The following is a 19,232-nucleotide window of genomic DNA, read 5'->3' as shown; positions in this document are numbered from 1 at the left end:
CAACATTTGAGAAAATTCGCAATCTTCTCAATTTAAAATGTCGAATTCGAAGGTGTTTGAGTGTAAGATTTGTGGAAACAATCTTTCAAACCTCGCCCGAATGTTCATTTCTACCGGTATTTCCTACAGGTATGTAGGGGCTGTGTTTTAATTATTCTTGATTTTGTTCTTTTAATTTAGTATGAAAAAAAACTAAAGAAAAAAAACAGACTTTACTTCAAGCGAAGAAGAATTTTTGGTTTAAATTAAGTAAGAGTTTATTTTTAGAAAAACAAAATAAAGGTTTCATATTTTAAGTGTTATTTAACAACTAAAATTTTCTGTAGATGGAGTTAATTTAATTCCTATTTTAGATTTTAGATTTTTACAATCTTTGAAAATATGATTTTCTTTCACAATATATGGTTGAGCTTTGATCTCATGATTTTGATCTTTGAACAAAGAGATTTCCTCGGGCATTGAAGTATTCATCCTATGACTTTCATTTCATCTTCCTTCATTAGAAATAAGAGTTTTTTTTCTCAAATTCATATAATTATTTTTATCTTATTCTATGTAACATGCAGTTTAAACTGTGAGAAAACTGTTTTTTTTTTAATTGAACCCGCTTAAGTGTGGAAAAGGAAAGACGATGCCGAACTCAAATAGTCAAAGAAACGTAAAATACACAAAAGATTGCATTAATGTCGTCTTCCCCTTCCATAGTTTTATGAGTACCTCTGTGCAAACAGACTAATTTTCAAAATATTAAAAAAACTAAATTTTACATGTTATTCCTAGATTTCTGAGTGAAATTACTGCTGAGGATTCAGATATCTATCTTACATTGGTAATTATTAATTTGTTAGATTAATTATTTGGATTAGGTCTAATGATTGAATCGCAGTATAATTGCAAAAATGTAATGTACTATTCATCATCAAGAAAATATTTCAAATCCACTTACTTTAAAATAATTAATACTCTACATCTATATAAGTAAAGTTTTAATCTCTGTATGTCTGTCTGTTTGTTTGTACGTTCATAACTCAGAAACCCATGGACCGATTTGCCTCAAATTTGATTGGAGAACTCTGTAGAACGACGTGAATGTTCTAAGCTAGGTTTAACAGTTCTTTTTTCGAATTGATTGACTTTTGTAAAGGAGGCAGAGCTAGTCTTATATATATAACTAGGCTTGTTTATATAACTAGGCTTGTAGGGCGCTTCGCGTCCATCTTCTCTTTCAATTGTGAACATTTTCTTTTTGCATACATTGTAAAACAAAACCAAAAAAAACTTCACGGATTTTATAAAAGAAAATTTGTGGATTTTCAAATTTAATGAAAATCTAAATTTGTTGGAGGAAAGGGCACGTAGAACTAACTTAAACGAAGTCCGTCCTGCCTGTATCTAAATATTTTAGTCATATTTTCATCTCTAATTCAAAATAAGGCAAAAATAGCTTGAAATAAATTATGTACTTTAATATTTATTATAAAATTATGGACCGACAAAAAATGTTAAGAGCGCAAATTCATAAAGACTTCATTTGCCGGTAAAAAATGGAATTAAGCCAAAGTCAAGGTTTGCTGAGTTTTAAACTTGAAATTTTGATCATTCATAAACCTTCCCTGGGGTAATATGAGGCCCACACACAATTTGGGCACGATCAGACAAGCAAAGTATATAGATAGAAGGAGTTATTTCTGTTTGTTTGTCTGATTATATCTCATCAACCCCTTGACCAATTTTCCTCAAATTTTGATCTGAGAAACTAAGGTAGAACCATGGAAATGTTCTTTGCTTGGTTTTCAAAATTTAATTTCAGTTGGTTGGATTTTACAGCAAACATTTAGTCTTGCAGACAAAGCTTGGTTCCCAAGCTAGTAAAATATAAAAAAATAAAGTTTAATTTGTATTTGTAAAATGTTTATATATAATATTGAGATTTTTAATTGGGCTACACACTTTTGAGGGAACTCGAACGTTCTTGGAATTTAGGCCCAAATTAAATGTTTTGATTTTTTTGAGGATGAAAGAATTTGTTTAGGTTTCAAGAAAGTTACAAGAATTATCCATTGCATTGGAGAGTTCTGCTAGCAAGCTGACCCAGTTTATAATAGATATTGGCGGCTCTTTTGTGTACAGGTACCATTATTGTTTACTATCCACATTTTATCTTATAATATATGTCAACAGACACTAGTTGACACCCCCCACCTCGATCCTTCCTTCTTGGACTTCTAATAGAACTAAACTTGCCTCAAACTTAAACCATGAACCAGATTTAACAAGATTTAATATTTGCGAGAAGTAATTAAACTTAAACCATGGACCAGATTTAACAAGATTTAATATATGCGAGAAGTGATTAAGCTTAAACCATGGACCATATTTAACAAGATTTAATATATGCGAGAAGTGATTAAGCTTAAACCATGGACCATATTTAACAAGATTTAATATATGCGAGAAGTGATTAAGCTTAGCAGAATAAGTCGAACCACTTATTCTCTCAAGTTTTGCCTGCTTACTGTTTTACTTTGTCTCCATATTTATTAAGTCTGGTCCCTGGGGTACATTTTTAATATTTTAAACATTGAATATTTGATTTATTAGAACTCACAATTTAACATATTAAAGGTACACCACATCGTGCTAAGAAAGATATAAGGATTTGAAAGTTAGATTTTGAGGCGAGTAATCATTTGTGTGACCTTTAATCTGAAATAAAAAACTAAAAAAGATATATTATAAAGGGATTGTAAGAAACCTGACTGGACACAGTTAGGTGTAGACCTTAACAACATTATAAAAGTTCAGAGGTAAAATTTTTATCTTTTTAATCTTATGAATACAAATCGCAACTCGTAATGGGCAATAACTGGCTCGTTTTGATAAAACTGTTAAGGTTTTTAGACTTTTTATAGGTTTTCAGACTTTAAATAGTTTTTAAACTTTAAATAGGGTTTTAAACTCTAAATAGGTTTTTAGGCTTTTAATAGGTTTTTAGATTTTAAATAGGTATTTAGAATTTTAAAAGGTTTTTAGACTTAAAATAGGTTTTTAGACTTTAAATAGGTTTTTAAACTCTAAATAGGTTTTTAGACTTTAAATAGGTTTTTAGATTTTAAATAGGTATTTCGAATTTTAAAAGGTTTTTAGACTTAAAATAGGTTTTTAGACTTTAAATAGGTTTTTAGACTTTTAATAGGTTTTAGACTTTAAATAGGGGTTTAGACTTTAAATAGGTTTTTAGACTTTAAATAGGGGTTTAAACTTTAAATAGGTTTTTAAACTTTAAATAGGTTTTTAAACTTGAAATAAGATTTTAGACTTTAAGAAGGTTCAAGTTTTCAAAACACAATTGTTTGTTCTAAACAACTTCTTTAAATCCTGAGAGAATATATATTCTTGGTTCATTTTCTCTCTAATAATTTTTCTCAGAATTTTGAAAAGAAAATAATAGAATACAGTATATTGAAATGTTTGATTCTTCACAGCTTTTAAAAATTCAAAACCTCTATACAACCTTATACTACTAGTTGTTTAACATTATTTATAAGATGTTGATAATTTTACAATATTCCAGGGAAACTAGATTACAGGTTCTAAACTGTTTAGAGACCATGGAGGCACATGGACATATTGGTCCTCGTAGAGTACTCAAACATATTATCAAGTAAACAAATAAATCATGATTCTCTCTTCATCATTCTCCAACAATTTATTTACATCTACTGCAGCAGTAACTTCACATTTATACGTTTATAAATATCATTAAACCAGAGCTGAAAATTTTTAAATGGGATATCCTTAATCCTGATCGGATAATTAATCTGGAGATTAAAAATGAGAGGAGAACAAGCAATAATTAATCTCGAGATTAAGAAAAAGAGTATATTAAGCATTAATCCCGATATCCACCATTCTAAAGTTTTCAGCTCTGGATATATTACACGGTGAATACAGTTATCAACATAAATATATAAATAATTTCGGAATATTCAACATAACCTAGCTATGTTAAACCGCGTCTAGGTTTTAATACAAGAACATTTCTTTCACAAAAACTGTATTCAGTGAATAGTTTGTCCTAGCTCCGAAACTGACGGACTTATATTCTATTTTTTTTTATTACAGACACATAAAATAGAAATAAATTTTTATGCACCAAACCATTTATATTTATAAAGTACCCTCCCCCCCCCCTGCAAATTACAACATTATTATTTGACAAACGTATCCAAAATGTTGATATTTTGTATGATTATTAAACTCTACACATTGAATCTTAATTCTATTTTTTATTAAAATTTAGAAGTACTGGACAGGATGATACTTGGAAAGAGTTGATGTATTTGATAAACCAGAAACCACAGCTTAATAATACATCACTACCAGATCAGGTTTAAAGGGGATACCAGAATACAGGGGGAAATCAGACTACAAGAGGGATACCAAAATACAGGGGGATACCGGAATACAGGGGACACTAGAACTAGGGTTGTTAATCGTTTTTGAGAACTATCGTTAAACGATCGTTCTTTGTTTTGTTTCCAAAAAAAAACGATCGTTTTCACAAAAAGATCCACTTTTTTTAACTTTTAGAAAACGAATAACGATCGTTTTTGAAAACGATCGTTTTCGTAATTGATAAATTTGTTAATGATCGTTAACGAAATGAAGAACTTTATAAAAACGGTCGTTTTTGAAAAAATACATGCAACTTTATAAAATGTCATCTTACATGAAGATAAAACTTGAGGCGGAGCTAAACCTTCTTGATATTTTCTTTAGAACTGCTCAATGATAAGTACAGGTGCCCTTCAGGGCGGTCTCCTCTCTCCTCTCTTCGTAAACGGTTGTTAACATCGTGGAAACGTTAACATCCCTAACTAGATAACATAGATTTAGAGATAAAGAGTTCTCATCTTTATTTATTATGATTTCTGCTTAGACTGAATATATGGTTTCTCTTCCTAATAAATCTACAACTAAACATCAATCTAAGAAAGAAGAAGACCAAGAAGAGTATAACGAAGGTATTTATGAAAACACACCAAATCTACCGAATAGCAAGAAAACTTGGAGAAAAAGTAGATCAACTATGTCTATACTAGTTAAACTACTTCTCTCATTATTTTCAATTTAAGAAATTGTTGTGTATTCTCAGATAATATGCCAGAAAAAACTGAAAAAAAAATCAGATGAAATTCAAATAGATACATTGATATCAATAAATTAAAATGTTTAGAGTTTATAGCAGAAGAAGGTTTATTTACTCCAGGGTTTACATCAAGCATTAGAGTTGACAATACTCATCACAGGTTATATATTTATTTAAATTTATATACAGGGTGTACCAATAAACATGGGAAATAACAGACGATTTAAAAATTGTCTTTGATTTTCAAATGCCGAAAGCCTGAAGTGTTTATATAAAAATTGACTGAGATATCAGATTTAATTTTGATATTTTTTTATTAACTGAAATATGGACAAAAGTGTGGGGGAATTCGACATTTTGTACATGCTGCGTTTGGTCCTAATAATTGAGATGGAAGGCTGAAATGTTGGTTGCAGCCTCTAATTCTGGTCATCTACAAAGATGAGGAAGAAAATTTAAGATCAGAGGTCATAATTTGGATTTCCATTAACTCAGAAAATACGGGAAACGCAGCCTGTACAAAATTTGGTGTGACAAAGTGTCAAAGTGCACCCCCCCCCTTTAAACACTAAGCATTGAAAACATGACAACATACAATGCTTGACACAAATGGCCTAGAACAGAAAAGGTTTTAACCCAGGATAATAAAATTTAGACCTGCAGAACTATATTTAAAACATAGTATAATGGGTTTCCTCCCAATTTGTATTTCAAGATTACTTCTAAAATTTTTTCCTTATGATTAAACATATGGATTAAAATAACCTCCAAAAGTTAGGAGTATATATGGATATCTGAAAGAGCACTTTATGTTTCTAAACTGTTTATTATCTAGGGAGAAACTGGAGGAACTATCTTCTCCAGGACAACAGAAAATAAATACTTCTAGATCTTTGTCAGGTCACAAACTAACATGCATGCATGTTTTAGTTACAATAAATATACACACCATCAATCTACACTGTACAGTTTAAGGGTGTATACAGGAATACATTTAGGGGGGGTGGGGGGCATTAATTCAGAACAACTTATAAATTCAAGTGTGAAGTATGATACAAATTGATATTGCAATCTGCGAAACAAACAACTGATTATGATACAGGGTTATTCACAAGGGATGAGACTGTAAAGACGAACTGAAGCTCATTTGATATGACAATAAATTTAATTTTAGTCTTCTGTCTTGAAAACAATTTTACAGTTGTAGAAATAATTAATATAAGAAAACATACAACATGAATTTTGCAAGTCGTCTCTGAAATCTCATTTTTAGGGTAACCCTTTATAACATATATAATATATATATACATTCTGCATACTTTGACATCTTTATTGTACATTGGTTTGAGGAATACTGGGTCTTCAGTATATTTAATATTTATACAAGTCTTATATTTAGGATATGAAGCTGATATTGAGACAGAGAACAATATTTCACTTCTAGATACAACAACAGGTTTATACACTGATACAGGGCGATACAGACAGGATACAGGGGGTATATAGGGGGGATACAGGGGGATACAAAGGACATGCAATTCAGGGAATATGGTTCACGGTACAGCATATACACTATACAATGTAAGAAACTTGTGTGTGGCAAATCAATTATTAATAAAATGAATATTTAGAGAGCATACATCAGAACACAAGCAGTAGCATCAACCTGAATAGATCACCAGAAAAATTAAGGTACAAATTACAATTAGAAATCAAATAAATACACTTCATAACTATTTTTATTATAAACAAGGGTTATTCTAAGCAAATGATATGTTATAATGTTTCTAGGTTCTGCTTGAGGGGATTTTTAATGTACCAACTCATGTCGTATACTTTATATATAGTATTTCCTGTTGTTTATATCATATTTACTTTACAGGGAGGAGTTGAACCTTGAGAATACTGATACTAGTAAATATACAGAAAATACAGAGAATACAATGAGTACAAAGATTACAGCGAATACAGAGAATACAGAGAATACCAGAATACATGATGCTCTGCCCAACCTTTATACTGACACCCTGAATCCTCTTTCCAACCTTGATAAAAACATTCTGGATTCTTCTGTTGATTATAGCTTCATAGACACGGATACAGAAAAAGAAACAAGAACAATCAATAGGTTAGTGTAATTTGTAAACTCTCATAAGGATCTTCTTTACATTTTTTAAAAGAAATGCAAGATTGACATTGTTGTATTCTAGATATTATTGTATATAAGTTTAAAGTTGTATTCTAGATATTGTTGTATTCTAGATATGGTTGTATTCTAGATATTGTGGTATTCTAGATATGGTTGTATTCTAGATATTGTTGTATTTAAGTATAAAGTTGTATTCTAGATATTGTTGTATTCTAGATATTGTTGTATTCTAGATATTGTTGTATTCCAGATATGGTTGTATTTTAGTATAAAGTTGTATTTTAGTATAAAGTTGTATTCTAGATATTGTTGTATTCTAGATATTGTATATCTGGGCGGGTTGTCTGTATTGTGTGTAATGAGTATAGTCCTGCTGCTGTAACTGCTAGAGATGAACTCAAGAGTTTCCTTAAAGCTGAAGGAGTTTATATTGTTGACGAGGAAGCTAAACACAACTCAGCTGATAATATTAACAATGCTAATAAATCCGCTGTTGAAGCAAGCAGAGCACCAGGTGATGATGAGGATGTTTGTAAGTTAAAGGATGTTGATCTCCTAATATGTCTGGGGGGAGATGGAACTTTGCTCAAGGTAAACCAATTTTGTTAAACCCCGCTTTAACAGTCAATATCTAAAGTTTTAATATACATAATTCTTGCGTATGTAATGTTAAAGAGTCAAATGTTTACAAACAGTTTTTAGATCGTTCGTGACCGATCAAGTTCGTTAAAGAGCTGACAGATAAATAATTTAAGAACGACCGGTAATTCAATTTAAATATTTTAAAATCAAAATGTTATGTTTTTGTTGTATATATAACATTATCACGCCATATTTCGCGATAGTAACTTAAAAAGCCGAACACAAATTCAAATCAAATATTTTTAAATGAAAATGTATCTTATAGAATTGTATTTTTTATTAATATTTGCTGAATCTATGAATGTTAACTGTTCAGTGTTCACACCTCCATGCTTTTTTCAATAAAAAAATGTAAAAAGTTTGCATCTTAATATTTAAAGAAACGAAGTTGTGGGAGTTGGCTTTATATAATATGATATGGTGTTTTTTAATTACATCTTCATTTGGATTAATAACTTTTCTCACTCATTTTTCGATTAACCTTGATAAATAATTTACATATTTTCAACATAATTTAACATTAAAATGAAAACGAGAATATATTGTTCAATAGTTAACCAATGATTGCATCTCGTAGACCAGGGATTCCATTAAGTTTGCCCAATCCAAAAGTTAAAGTTGGAAATGTGAAAGGTTTACACCATCAGATGTAAAGATAAAGGGATTAGAAAAAAGAGAGTTATATAGATAAACCAGCTAAAGTGCCCGGCGTTTTTTTTAAATTTTTGAGAAAATTTGAATTTTCAGATTTTTTTCTATCTCGAACTAGAAAAAATAAATTTAGATTTGTTAACTTATGTTATCCCTGGGGTGCTAAAAGGTCTCCTCAAAAATTCCGCCAATTAGGTCTGGCCGTTAGGCCAGCTATAGATAACAATAAAATATGTACACCAATATATACAAATATATTTAGATATAAGAGCAATTTATTTATTTCTAGTGTAGTTGTATGTATAAGAATATATATATTTCTAGTGTAGTTGTATGTATAAGAATATATATATTTCTAGTGTAGTTGTATGTATAAGAATAGATATATTTCTATTGTAGTTGTATGTATAAGAATATATATATTTCTAGTGTAGTTGTATGTATAAGAATATATATATTTCTAGTGTAGTTGTATGTATAAGAATATATATATTTCTAGTGTAGTTGTATGTATAAGAAGATGGTTCCTCTAGTTATTGGATTTGCTCTAGGACATGAAAACTTCCTTTCATCACTAGTCTGGGATCAGGAATATGGAAAGTAAGTTCAAAAACAACTTTAGATCTTGTGTTTCTGTTCCTTTCTAATTAAAATTGAATTATTAATTTTTAGATTACCCATAAAAGAGTTATTAACTACTTTTTATTTTCTAACCCGGCTATATCTTTGCAATCTTTGTTGTAGACCCCTTATATTTCAAACTATAAAATTCTGTTTTAAATATCAAAGATGAACACCATCAGGTTGCAAAGATATAGAAATTAGAAAACATAAATTTGTGCCAAAAACGCATTTCTATACTTTGATAAATATATTTATGATAAAGATAAAGCAGTCAGGACCTTTCGTTTGATATGATCTGTAATATTCCAGGCAGGCCGTTGGAAGACTGCTAGCAGGGAGCTTGCAGTATAATAGTATCAAGAGACAGAGACTAGCAGTTTATATCTTTAATCCAGGTAATACCAGGGGGGGGGGACAGAGACTAGCAGTTCATATCTTTAATCCAGGTAATACCAGGGGGGGGGCAGAGACTAGCAGTTCATATCTTTAATCCAGGTAATACCAGGGGGTGGGGGGTAATGTAAAGTCATGTTAAGCAAAAGTCTTTTTACCTTTAGCTATTTTCAAACTGAAAAAAACTCTGTTATTATGAATAATAAAGATCCCAACTCATGCATATATATTGTAGGTGAAGATGTGTTGAAGCTAACAGCTCTAAATGAAGTTACTGTAAGAAGAGAAGAAGCAAGAGATCTCGCAGAACTTAATATATATCTAGATAATATACTTCTTTATACAACAAAGGTTAGGATTTTATAAACAACAACGGCAACAGGAATTACAATATTCTTATTGGAGACCCCCATACTCTCGTTGAAAACCCCATATTTTCGATGGAGACGCCCAATATTTCATTGGAGACCCCATATTCTCGTTGGAGACCCCATATTCTCGTTGGGGACCCCATATTTTCGTCGAAGACACCAAAATTTTCATCGGAGGCCCCATATTCTCGTTGGAGATCCCCATATTTGAGATACTGCATTGAAAATCAGGGGGTCTCCAATGAAAATATGAGGGTCTCCAACGAAAACTTGGAGTCTCAAATGAAAATCTAGGGGGTCTTCATATTCCGGATTTCTCAAAACTAAGTCTCCAAACTATGATTTCCAAAAAATCTATCAAATTGGGGACCAATTCCGGAGAATTTTTCGAGAATTTTCGAGGAATCCGTCATTAAAACTTGTTCTCGAGAACTTGGGGATTTACTTCACTTTTGTTACCCAGCTAAGTATTTGAGACAATTCTGCTAATTATCTTGCCGTGACGAACAAAGCTGATATACTTTCGGAAGAACGCTCATTTATTACAAAAGAGATCAGATTAATTAACATCAACTCAGATCTGAAAAATATTCCGGTAAAGATAAAGTAAACTTTCAAAAAAATAGTACAGGGCTGAGACTTCTACAAGCATCCCAAATTTTTTTAACAAAACTTATTGATCACACCCCGTACACAGCATCTATACTTAATATTATGTTAAGGGTGATGGAATGATCATCAGTACAGCTACAGGGAGTACTGGATATAATTTCTCAGCTGGAGGACCCATACTCTTCCCTAGTATGGATTGTATTCTTATAACAGCACTCTGTAGCTGGCCACCCTCACTCCGTCCCATCCTTGTACCTAGAGGTTCAGTAATATCTGTATCCTTAGCAGCTAATTCAAGGTTAGTTAGATATCCATATTCTTCTATATACTCCATCCATATCCTTGTATGTAGAGGTGCAGTAGTATCAATTTCCTTAGCAGCTAATTCAAGGTTAGTTAGATATCCATATTCTTTTATATACTCCGTCCATATCCTTGTACCTAGAGGTTCAGTAGTATCAATTTCCTTAACAGCTAATTCAAGGTTAGTCAGATATCCATATTCTTCTATATACTCCGTCCATATCCTTGTACCTAGAGGTTCAGTAGTATCATTTCCTTAGCAGCTAATTCATGGTAAGTTAGATATCCATATTATTCTATATACTCCGTCCATATCCTTGTACCTAGAGGTTCAGTAGTATCAATTTCCTTAGCAGTTAATTCAAGGTTAGTTAGATATTCATATTATTCTATATACTCCGTCCATATCCTTGAACCAGAGGTTCAGTAGTATCAATTTCCTTGGCAGCTAATTCAAGGTTAGTTAGATATTCATATTCATCTATATACTCCGTCCATATCCTTGAACCAAAGGTTCAGTAATATCTGTATCCTTAGCAGCTAATTCAAGGTTAGTTATATATCCATATTCATCTATATACTCCGTCCATATCCTTGTACCTAGAGGTTCAGTAGTAACTGTATCCTTAGCAGCTAATTCAAGGTTAGTTATATATCCATATTCTTCTATATACTCCATCCATATCCTTGTATGTAGAGGTTCAGTAATATCTGTATCTTTAGCAGCTAATTCAAGGTTAGTTATATATCCATATTCATCTATATACTCCGTCCATATCCTTGTACCTAGAGGTTCAGTAGTAACTGTATCCTTAGCAGCTAATTCAAGGTTAGTTATATATCCATATTCTTCTATATACTCCATCCATATCCTTGTATGTAGAGGTTCAGTAATATCTGTATCCTTAGCAGCTAATTCAAGGTTAGTTAGATATCCATATTCATCTATATACTCCGTCCATATCCTTGTACCTAGAGGTTCAGTAGTAACTGTATCCTTAGCAGCTAATTCAAGGTTAGTTATATATCCATATTCTTCTATATACTCCATCCATATCCTTGTATGTAGAGGTTCAGTAATATCTGTATCCTTAGCAGCTAATTCAAGGTTAGTTATATATCCATATTCATCTATATACTCCGTCCATATCCTTGTACCTAGAGGTTTAGTAATATCTGTTTCCTTAGCAGCTAATTCAAGGTTAGTTAGATATTCATATTCTTCTATATACTCCGTCCATATCCTTGAACCAGAAGTTCTGTAGTAACTGTATCCTTAGCAGCTAATTCAAGGTTAGTTAGATACCATGCCCATCTTTAGACTTCGTCCATATCCTTGTACTTAGAGGTTCAGTATTTTCTGTATCCTTAGCAGCTAATTCAAGGTTAGTTATATATTCATATTTATCTATATACTCCGTCCATATCCTTGTACCTAGAGGTTCAGTAATATCTGTATCCTTAGCAGCTAATTCAAGGTTAGTTTAATATTCATATTATTCTATATACTCCGTCCATATCCTTGTACCTAGAGGTTCAGTAGTATCAGTTTCCTTAGCAGCTAATTCAAGGTTAGTTAGATATCCATATTCTTCTATATACTCCGTCCATATTCTTGTATGTAGAGGTTCAGTAATATCTGTATCCTTAGCAGCTAATTCAAGCTTAGTTAGATATCCATATTCTTCTATATACTCCGTCCATATCCTTGTATGTAGAGGTTCAGTAATATCTGTATCCTTAGCAGCTAATTCAAGCTTAGTTAAATATCCATATTCTTCTATATACTCTGTCCATAACCTTGTTCCTAGAGGTTCAGTAGTATCTGTATCTTTAGCAGCTAATTCAAGGTTAGTTAGATATTCATATTCTTTTATATACTCCGTCCATATCCTTGAACCAGAGGTTCAGTAGTAACTGTATCCTTAGCAGCTAATTCAAGGTTAGTTAGATATTCATATTGTTCTATATACTCCGTCCATATCCTTGAACCAGAGGTTCTGTAGTAACTGTATCTTTAGCAGCTAATTCAAGCTTAGTTATATATCCATATTCTTCTATATACATTAGCCATATCCTTGAACCAGAGGTTCAGTAGTAACTGTATCCCTAGCAGCTAATTCAAGGTTAGTTATACATCCATTTTCTATATACTCCGTCCATATCCTTGTTCCTAGAGGTTCAGTAGTATCTGTATTACATGCAGCTAATTCAAGGTTATTTAGATATCTATATTCATCTATTGAAACATACGAGCTCAGAGCGAGCCCATTTGTTTGGCACTGATCGATTACTAGCTAGTGTCCTTGGTAGACATTGATAGCTGATCGTGCCCATTGGTTTGGCATTGATCGATTACTCGCTTGCGCTCGTTTTTACATCGATAGCTGAAGAGTTCTCGTTGAAACATACAGGCTGAGATCATGCCCATTGGTTTGGCATTGATACAAGCTAGTTTTCGGTTGATATCGATAGCTCATGAGATCGTGCCCATTGGTTTAGCATTGATCGATTACTAGTTAGTGTCTGTGTTGACATCGATAGCTGACAAGTTCTCGTTGAAACATACGAGCTGAAATCGTGCCCATTGGTTTGGTATTGATCGATTAAGAGTTAGTGTCTGGGTTGCCATCGATAGCTGGTCCGCATTGAAACATATGAGCTGAGATTGTGCCTAGATTCTGAACAAAGTTTTAAGAGTACGGTATTTACTTCAGATATCCATATTCATCTATATACACATCCATATCCTTGTATGTAGAGGTTCAGTAATATCTGTATATTTAGAAGCTAATTCAAGGTTGGTTATATATCCATATTCATCTATATACTCCATCCATATCCTTGTATGTAGAGGTTCAGTAATATCTGTATCCTTAGCAGCTAAATTAAGTCCATTCTATTGTTTAATTGATTGATTCTATAGTTTTTTGGATTTCAGAAAAACAAATGTGGAAGATAAATAATAGATAGAACCCCATTTATGTACATATACATTGTAAATATATAATCAGTATTCATTTCAGCATGTCAAGGTCAACATTTTGCAAAGTGAAAAAATATCCTTTTAATACATCCATCTTCATATCTAATAAAATAATAATATCTAGGAGGAATAACGTGAGCGTAACCCTGGATTATAGAACAGAGTTTCATCTTGATAAAGGAGGACGAGTAGATATCAGGTAAATATTATCTAATACGGGACTATCAGACATACAAGGAGTAGATATCAGGTAAATAATATCTAATACGGGGCTATCAGACATACAAGGAGTAGATATCAGGTAAATATTATCTAATACGGGACTATCAGACATACCAGGAGTAGATATCAGGTAAATAATATCTAATACGGGACTATCAGACATACCAGGAGTAGATATCAGGTAAATATTATCTAATACGGGACTATCAGACATACCAGGAGTAGATATCAGGTAAATAATATCTAATACGGGGCTATCAGACATACCAGGAGTAGATATTAGGTAAATATTATCTAATACGGGGCTATCAGACATACCCGGAGTAGATATCAGGTAAATAATATCTAATACGGGGCTATCAGACATACCAGGAGCAGATATCAGGTAAATAATATCTAATACGGGGCTATCAGACATACCAGGAGTAGATATCAGGTAAATAATATCTAATACGGGGCTATTAGACATACCAAGAGTCTTCACAAACCACTGTAAGGAATTTACTTCCTTTTTTCTGATATTATTGGTTTTCTGAAGCTGTAAACTTCTCTCTTTGTTAAATCATGAAGTGCAAATATGTCTCATCCGTTCCTGAAATGATGAAATATGATACATAAAAATGATACATTTCGTTGTAAGATTACATTTTTTTTTGGTTAAAATACTTTATTTGTTAGATAACTTTGGAGATGGATAATAAATTAAAATTAGGATTTTATTTGGTTTATTTGACACTTGTTAATATTTATAGTTTCCTTATATAAATGAATGAATGAAATGAAACATATCTTTTCAAATATAGACAATACATCTGTAATCGTTCTTTTATCCTCCAGGATTAGTGACTTCTTTCTGGAACAAGTTATTTCTGTGTCCGAATGTAAACGCGATGAACATGAAGAACATGTTAAACGTGATGAAATTGATAAACATGATGAAGATGATGAACACGATGAATCTGAGGTTGGACCTAGTTTAAAAAGTATTCAGCAGATCTGGATCAGTAAACTTGAGAAGATAAAACAGTAATTATTATATGTTGAATATTAATATTTTATTTGTTGAAAATAGTATTATCATGATTTTTCAACATTTTTCTGTTTTATGTTTATAAAGATGTACCAATAAATCCTCTTTTGATAAACTTACCAGAATCCTATAACTCAATGAAAAATCTAACAAGCTTTAAAGGATACAATACTGTAAATTTAATTGAACATTTCACTTTTAAATAGAGTTATTTGAAATAAAGCTTACAGATCTTTCAAAGAAAATAACTAAATGTTTCAAATTTTTTTTTCACGATATTTTTCACCCCAAGGCCAGGCCAGGTTCCACCAGAAAAAGAATATCACTCAATTTGTCTTAATCAAAATTTTCAGAGCACATACATTTTAGTTTTATATATCTGTTAGACTATTAGGAGAAAGAAATCCTTAAGGTAGAGTATTCTTAAATCAAATCAATACATCTTCATATATAAATAATATTAGCTTGGTAACCCAGCGCTGCCCAGGTTACTAATAAAAGTTACTCCCGTCGTTAACCCGCAATTGAACGATTTTACCGAGAAACTAAATTTTTGCTATATTAAAGTCGACCCACTCAACGTTAAATCTCAAAACTAAGCTACATACCCGTGGGTCTCCCGAGTTCCCCAATCAAAATTTGAGGCAAATCTGTCAAGGGGTTCCTGAGTTTTGATCGGAAAAACAAACAAACAGAAGGGCAGACAGACAAACAGAGATTACAACTTTATATATATAGATGCTATATCATACATAATGAGAGTATTGTACTTGTAAACGAATAATTATAGGTTTGTATATCTGGCATAGATATTATATACACTACAATAACAAGAAGATAATTCTCATATTTCCCATTCTAGATAACTACAAATATGACATAGACCATAAAGACCCAGGGGGGGGGGGGGGGGTGGAGAGGGGAAGATTCATTCATATAAAACATTGTAATTTCTAATCTAAGGAAAAGCAAATGGAGAGATTATTTCAATATGATTATTATGCCTGCCAAGATAAAAAAGGTATTGCTAGATTCCGTCCTTGTTATTAGTATAACCACTTACCTTCCATCAGAGAGATCCCCTTCTTTTATCAAGGATTCCGACCTAGTTACAAATATAACCACTCACCTTCCATCAGAGAGATCCCCTTCTTTTATCAAGGATTCCGTCCTTGTTATAAATATAACCACTCACCTTCCATCATAGAGATCCCCTTCTTGTATCAAGGATTCCGTCCTTGTTATAGATATAACCACTCACCTTCCAACCGGAATACGTTCCTGTAACTAATGCTGAAAATTAAATTTCAATGCAACCTTCACTAGACAGAAAGAGAAAGTCAAAGGAAAAAGTTTTTAAAATTTTTTTTTTTAATTTTACGAACACTTTTAAGAAAAGGCAACTTGTTTCATGGAAGTTGAAAACATTTTATTGCTTGTCAATACTTTGAATTTAACGTAAAATTTAGTTTAATTTGGCGTGAAAGTAAGAGCTTCTATATTTTCAAAAACTTGTAAATATTTATAAGATCCAATATCTAGTTTGATTAATGTAATGTCATTTTATTCCCCCTGGAGGATTCAAGGAGGATTCAAGGAGGATTCAAGGAGGATTCAAGGAGGATTTAAGGAGGATTCAAGGAGGATTCAAGTAGGATTCAGTAGGAATCAAGGATGATTCAAGGAGGATTCAAGGTAGATTCAAGAAGGATTCAAGGAGGATTCAAGGTGGATTCAAGGAGGATTCAAGGAGGATTCAAGGAGGATTCAAAGAGGATTCAAGGGATTCAAGGAGGATTCAAGGTGTAATCAAGGAGGATTCATGGAGGATTCAAGGAGGACTCAAGGAAGACTCACAATTTTTTATCTACTTCACTTTGACTTGTCGCCGTATGTGGATCGCTTGGCAATCCAAATCATTGGCAGATCATCTCGTGGTCTGTCTCAACGGAGGAGAGGGGGTTTATAGTTTGCAGCAAGGTTTGGTGTGAGACTTGTGGGTCATGATAAACCTGATGTTGAATTAATCTGCGTAAAAATTAGTTTCCGTGCAGCCTGGTATTTCATGTATAATCAGTTAATACTAGGTTAAATCTTGCAAAAATACCATATGGTTCATGTCTGATAATCTATAGGGTCTTGCATATTATATCTGAACCAATTTTATGTGTTCGACAAATAAATCATAATAATAATAATATAAAACTAGTTGAAGTGGAATTTTAAAAACACTGGAAAAAAATATTTACAATTTTGTCACCCCCAGGGTATCCATGTATTTCCTATAAAAATCAGCCAATTTGTTCTTGCCTTTTGGGGAAACTATTATAGCAAACTTTATACGAATATAGCACAGTTTAAACCACTATTTCTAATATTTGTTAAACAGTGCTTATGAATATAGTGTGTAACCTTATGAGTATAAGAGTAGTGTTCCATGCGAATAAAATAACACTATATTGGAATTATTGTCCTTTGTGTATTGAATAACCCTGCATTTTTACTAGAGTCCATTGTAATAAATAACCCTGTATTTTTATTAGTGTCCCATGTGTATTGAATACCCTGTATTTGTAAGTGTCCCATGTGTATTGAATACCCTGTATTTGTAAGTGTCTCATGTGTATTGAATACCCTGTATTTGTAAATGTCCCATGTGTATTGAATACCCTGTATTTGTAAGTGTCCCATGTGTATTGAATACCCTGTATTTGTAAATATCCCATGTGTATTGAATAACATACTCTAATTTTAACCTATAAATCTCTACAAAATGATGTGGTCAAGGACCATTGACAATATCTAAGGATGAACCTCTTTCCTTAATTTAGCTTGAAGGATGTATATTGTGTATTGAATAACCCTGTATTTACTCTCAACAGTTTCATGATTTATATTTCTTATTTTCCTCATTCTTTGTTTAAGGTTTATGAATAATAGAGTCAATTTCTCAACTTAATCCACATCCGACATATTGAAATATTAGGACCTTGAAACATTTGATTAAAAAGGTTTATAATCATGTTTTAACCTCAAAAAGCTCCAGAGGGGGAGCGTTGAGACTAAAATCATTTAAAACTTGATTTCTGCATATCGTTATTTGTTTTAAATGTCGACTTAAATGTCAATAGTTTCACACTCAGGTGGAACAAATATAGTGATTAGACAACATTGAGTTCGTGTGAAAAACTCCGTTGGATCCTTATGATCAAAAACAACATGTTTAAATGGTGCGTATTATCTTTTTGAATTTTCTGAAAATGTACAGGTTTACCCACAAAGGATGAGACTGTAAAGACGACCTGAAACTCCTATAAAATGACGATCCCTTGGTTAAAATAATTATTCTGCCCTTCATGTAATCTTTTAATGGCTTATTTAATGATTTGGCAAATAAAGAAACAAGTTAACAGTTTAAGGGAATCGTGAAAATTAGGAAAAATACCACATTTTGTACAGCCGTCTCTGAAGTCTCATCCTTTGTGCGCAACCCTGTACGTTAGATTAATGATTTGAAAAAATGCTATTAAGATGTTTTAATGTTGATGTGGAATTGTATTTGGATCATGATGAAGGATACTACAGGGCCGGCACCACAACCCAGTACTAATAACATTTCTAATTTGTTATTGTGAAAACTAACAGTAATTATCAAACATGTCGAATATTTTTTACTGGTAAACTTTCTTAAAAATAAAATGGAGGAAAGAGAATTTTTACTTCCATTTGAAAATTCACGAATGCTTCTTTTCACATCAAAAACAAAACCGAATGAAAAAATCGATATAAGACAACAAAAGAGAAACTGTAATATTATCAGGAGCAGATTTGTGTTGAAAATGCAAAATTAAGGAAAAAAAGGTAAAATAATTCGTAAAACCTAGTTGCTTCGCTAATCCATTATGCATGAAATAAACTAATGGATAAAAAAATTAAGCAAATCATATTTTCTTTTGGGATAAAATTCTTGAACTCTCCACGGTTTCCCTAATTAAGGTTGGGTCTGCAGAGAAACCATCTGGTTGGTTTAATAGCTCTCAGTTCTACTCAGGGTTCTAGATACAACACATGTGCTCTAAACTATACCGGAGTAAAGT

At 32.0% G+C, this 19,232-nt stretch overlaps 1 protein-coding gene across 3 annotated transcripts; it reads left to right on the top strand.

Moving 5' to 3' along the window:
* Positions 1 to 15,254, top strand: LOC111707049 (ATP-NADH kinase YEF1). Of its 3 annotated transcripts, XM_023480045.1 has the most exons (20): positions 1 to 129; positions 781 to 829; positions 2,033 to 2,130; positions 2,742 to 2,807; positions 3,575 to 3,664; positions 4,304 to 4,391; positions 4,943 to 5,027; positions 5,240 to 5,312; positions 5,988 to 6,052; positions 6,552 to 6,608; positions 6,784 to 6,844; positions 7,035 to 7,280; positions 7,622 to 7,892; positions 9,094 to 9,194; positions 9,528 to 9,613; positions 9,847 to 9,962; positions 10,705 to 10,839; positions 12,323 to 12,375; positions 14,008 to 14,082; positions 14,943 to 15,254. In XM_023480045.1, exons 1-20 carry the CDS (start codon positions 38 to 40, stop codon positions 15,133 to 15,135), a joined length of 2,100 nt encoding a protein of 699 aa, XP_023335813.1. In that variant the 5' UTR covers positions 1 to 37; the 3' UTR covers positions 15,136 to 15,254. The 3 variants fall into 3 exon arrangements, with proteins under 3 accessions (XP_023335813.1, XP_023335812.1, XP_023335814.1); XM_023480044.1 differs by lacking the exon at positions 12,323 to 12,375 and having other exon boundaries at positions 10,705 to 10,892; XM_023480046.1 differs by lacking the exons at positions 6,552 to 6,608; positions 12,323 to 12,375 and having other exon boundaries at positions 10,705 to 10,892.
* Positions 15,255 to 19,232: the final 3,978 nt, after the last annotated feature.

The sequence above is a fragment of the Eurytemora carolleeae genome, unplaced genomic scaffold (assembly GCF_000591075.1).
Source record: "Eurytemora carolleeae unplaced genomic scaffold, Eaff_2.0 scaffold594, whole genome shotgun sequence".
Classification (NCBI taxonomy): domain Eukaryota; kingdom Metazoa; phylum Arthropoda; class Copepoda; order Calanoida; family Temoridae; genus Eurytemora; species Eurytemora carolleeae.
This window is presented reverse-complemented; position numbering and strand designations above follow the sequence as displayed.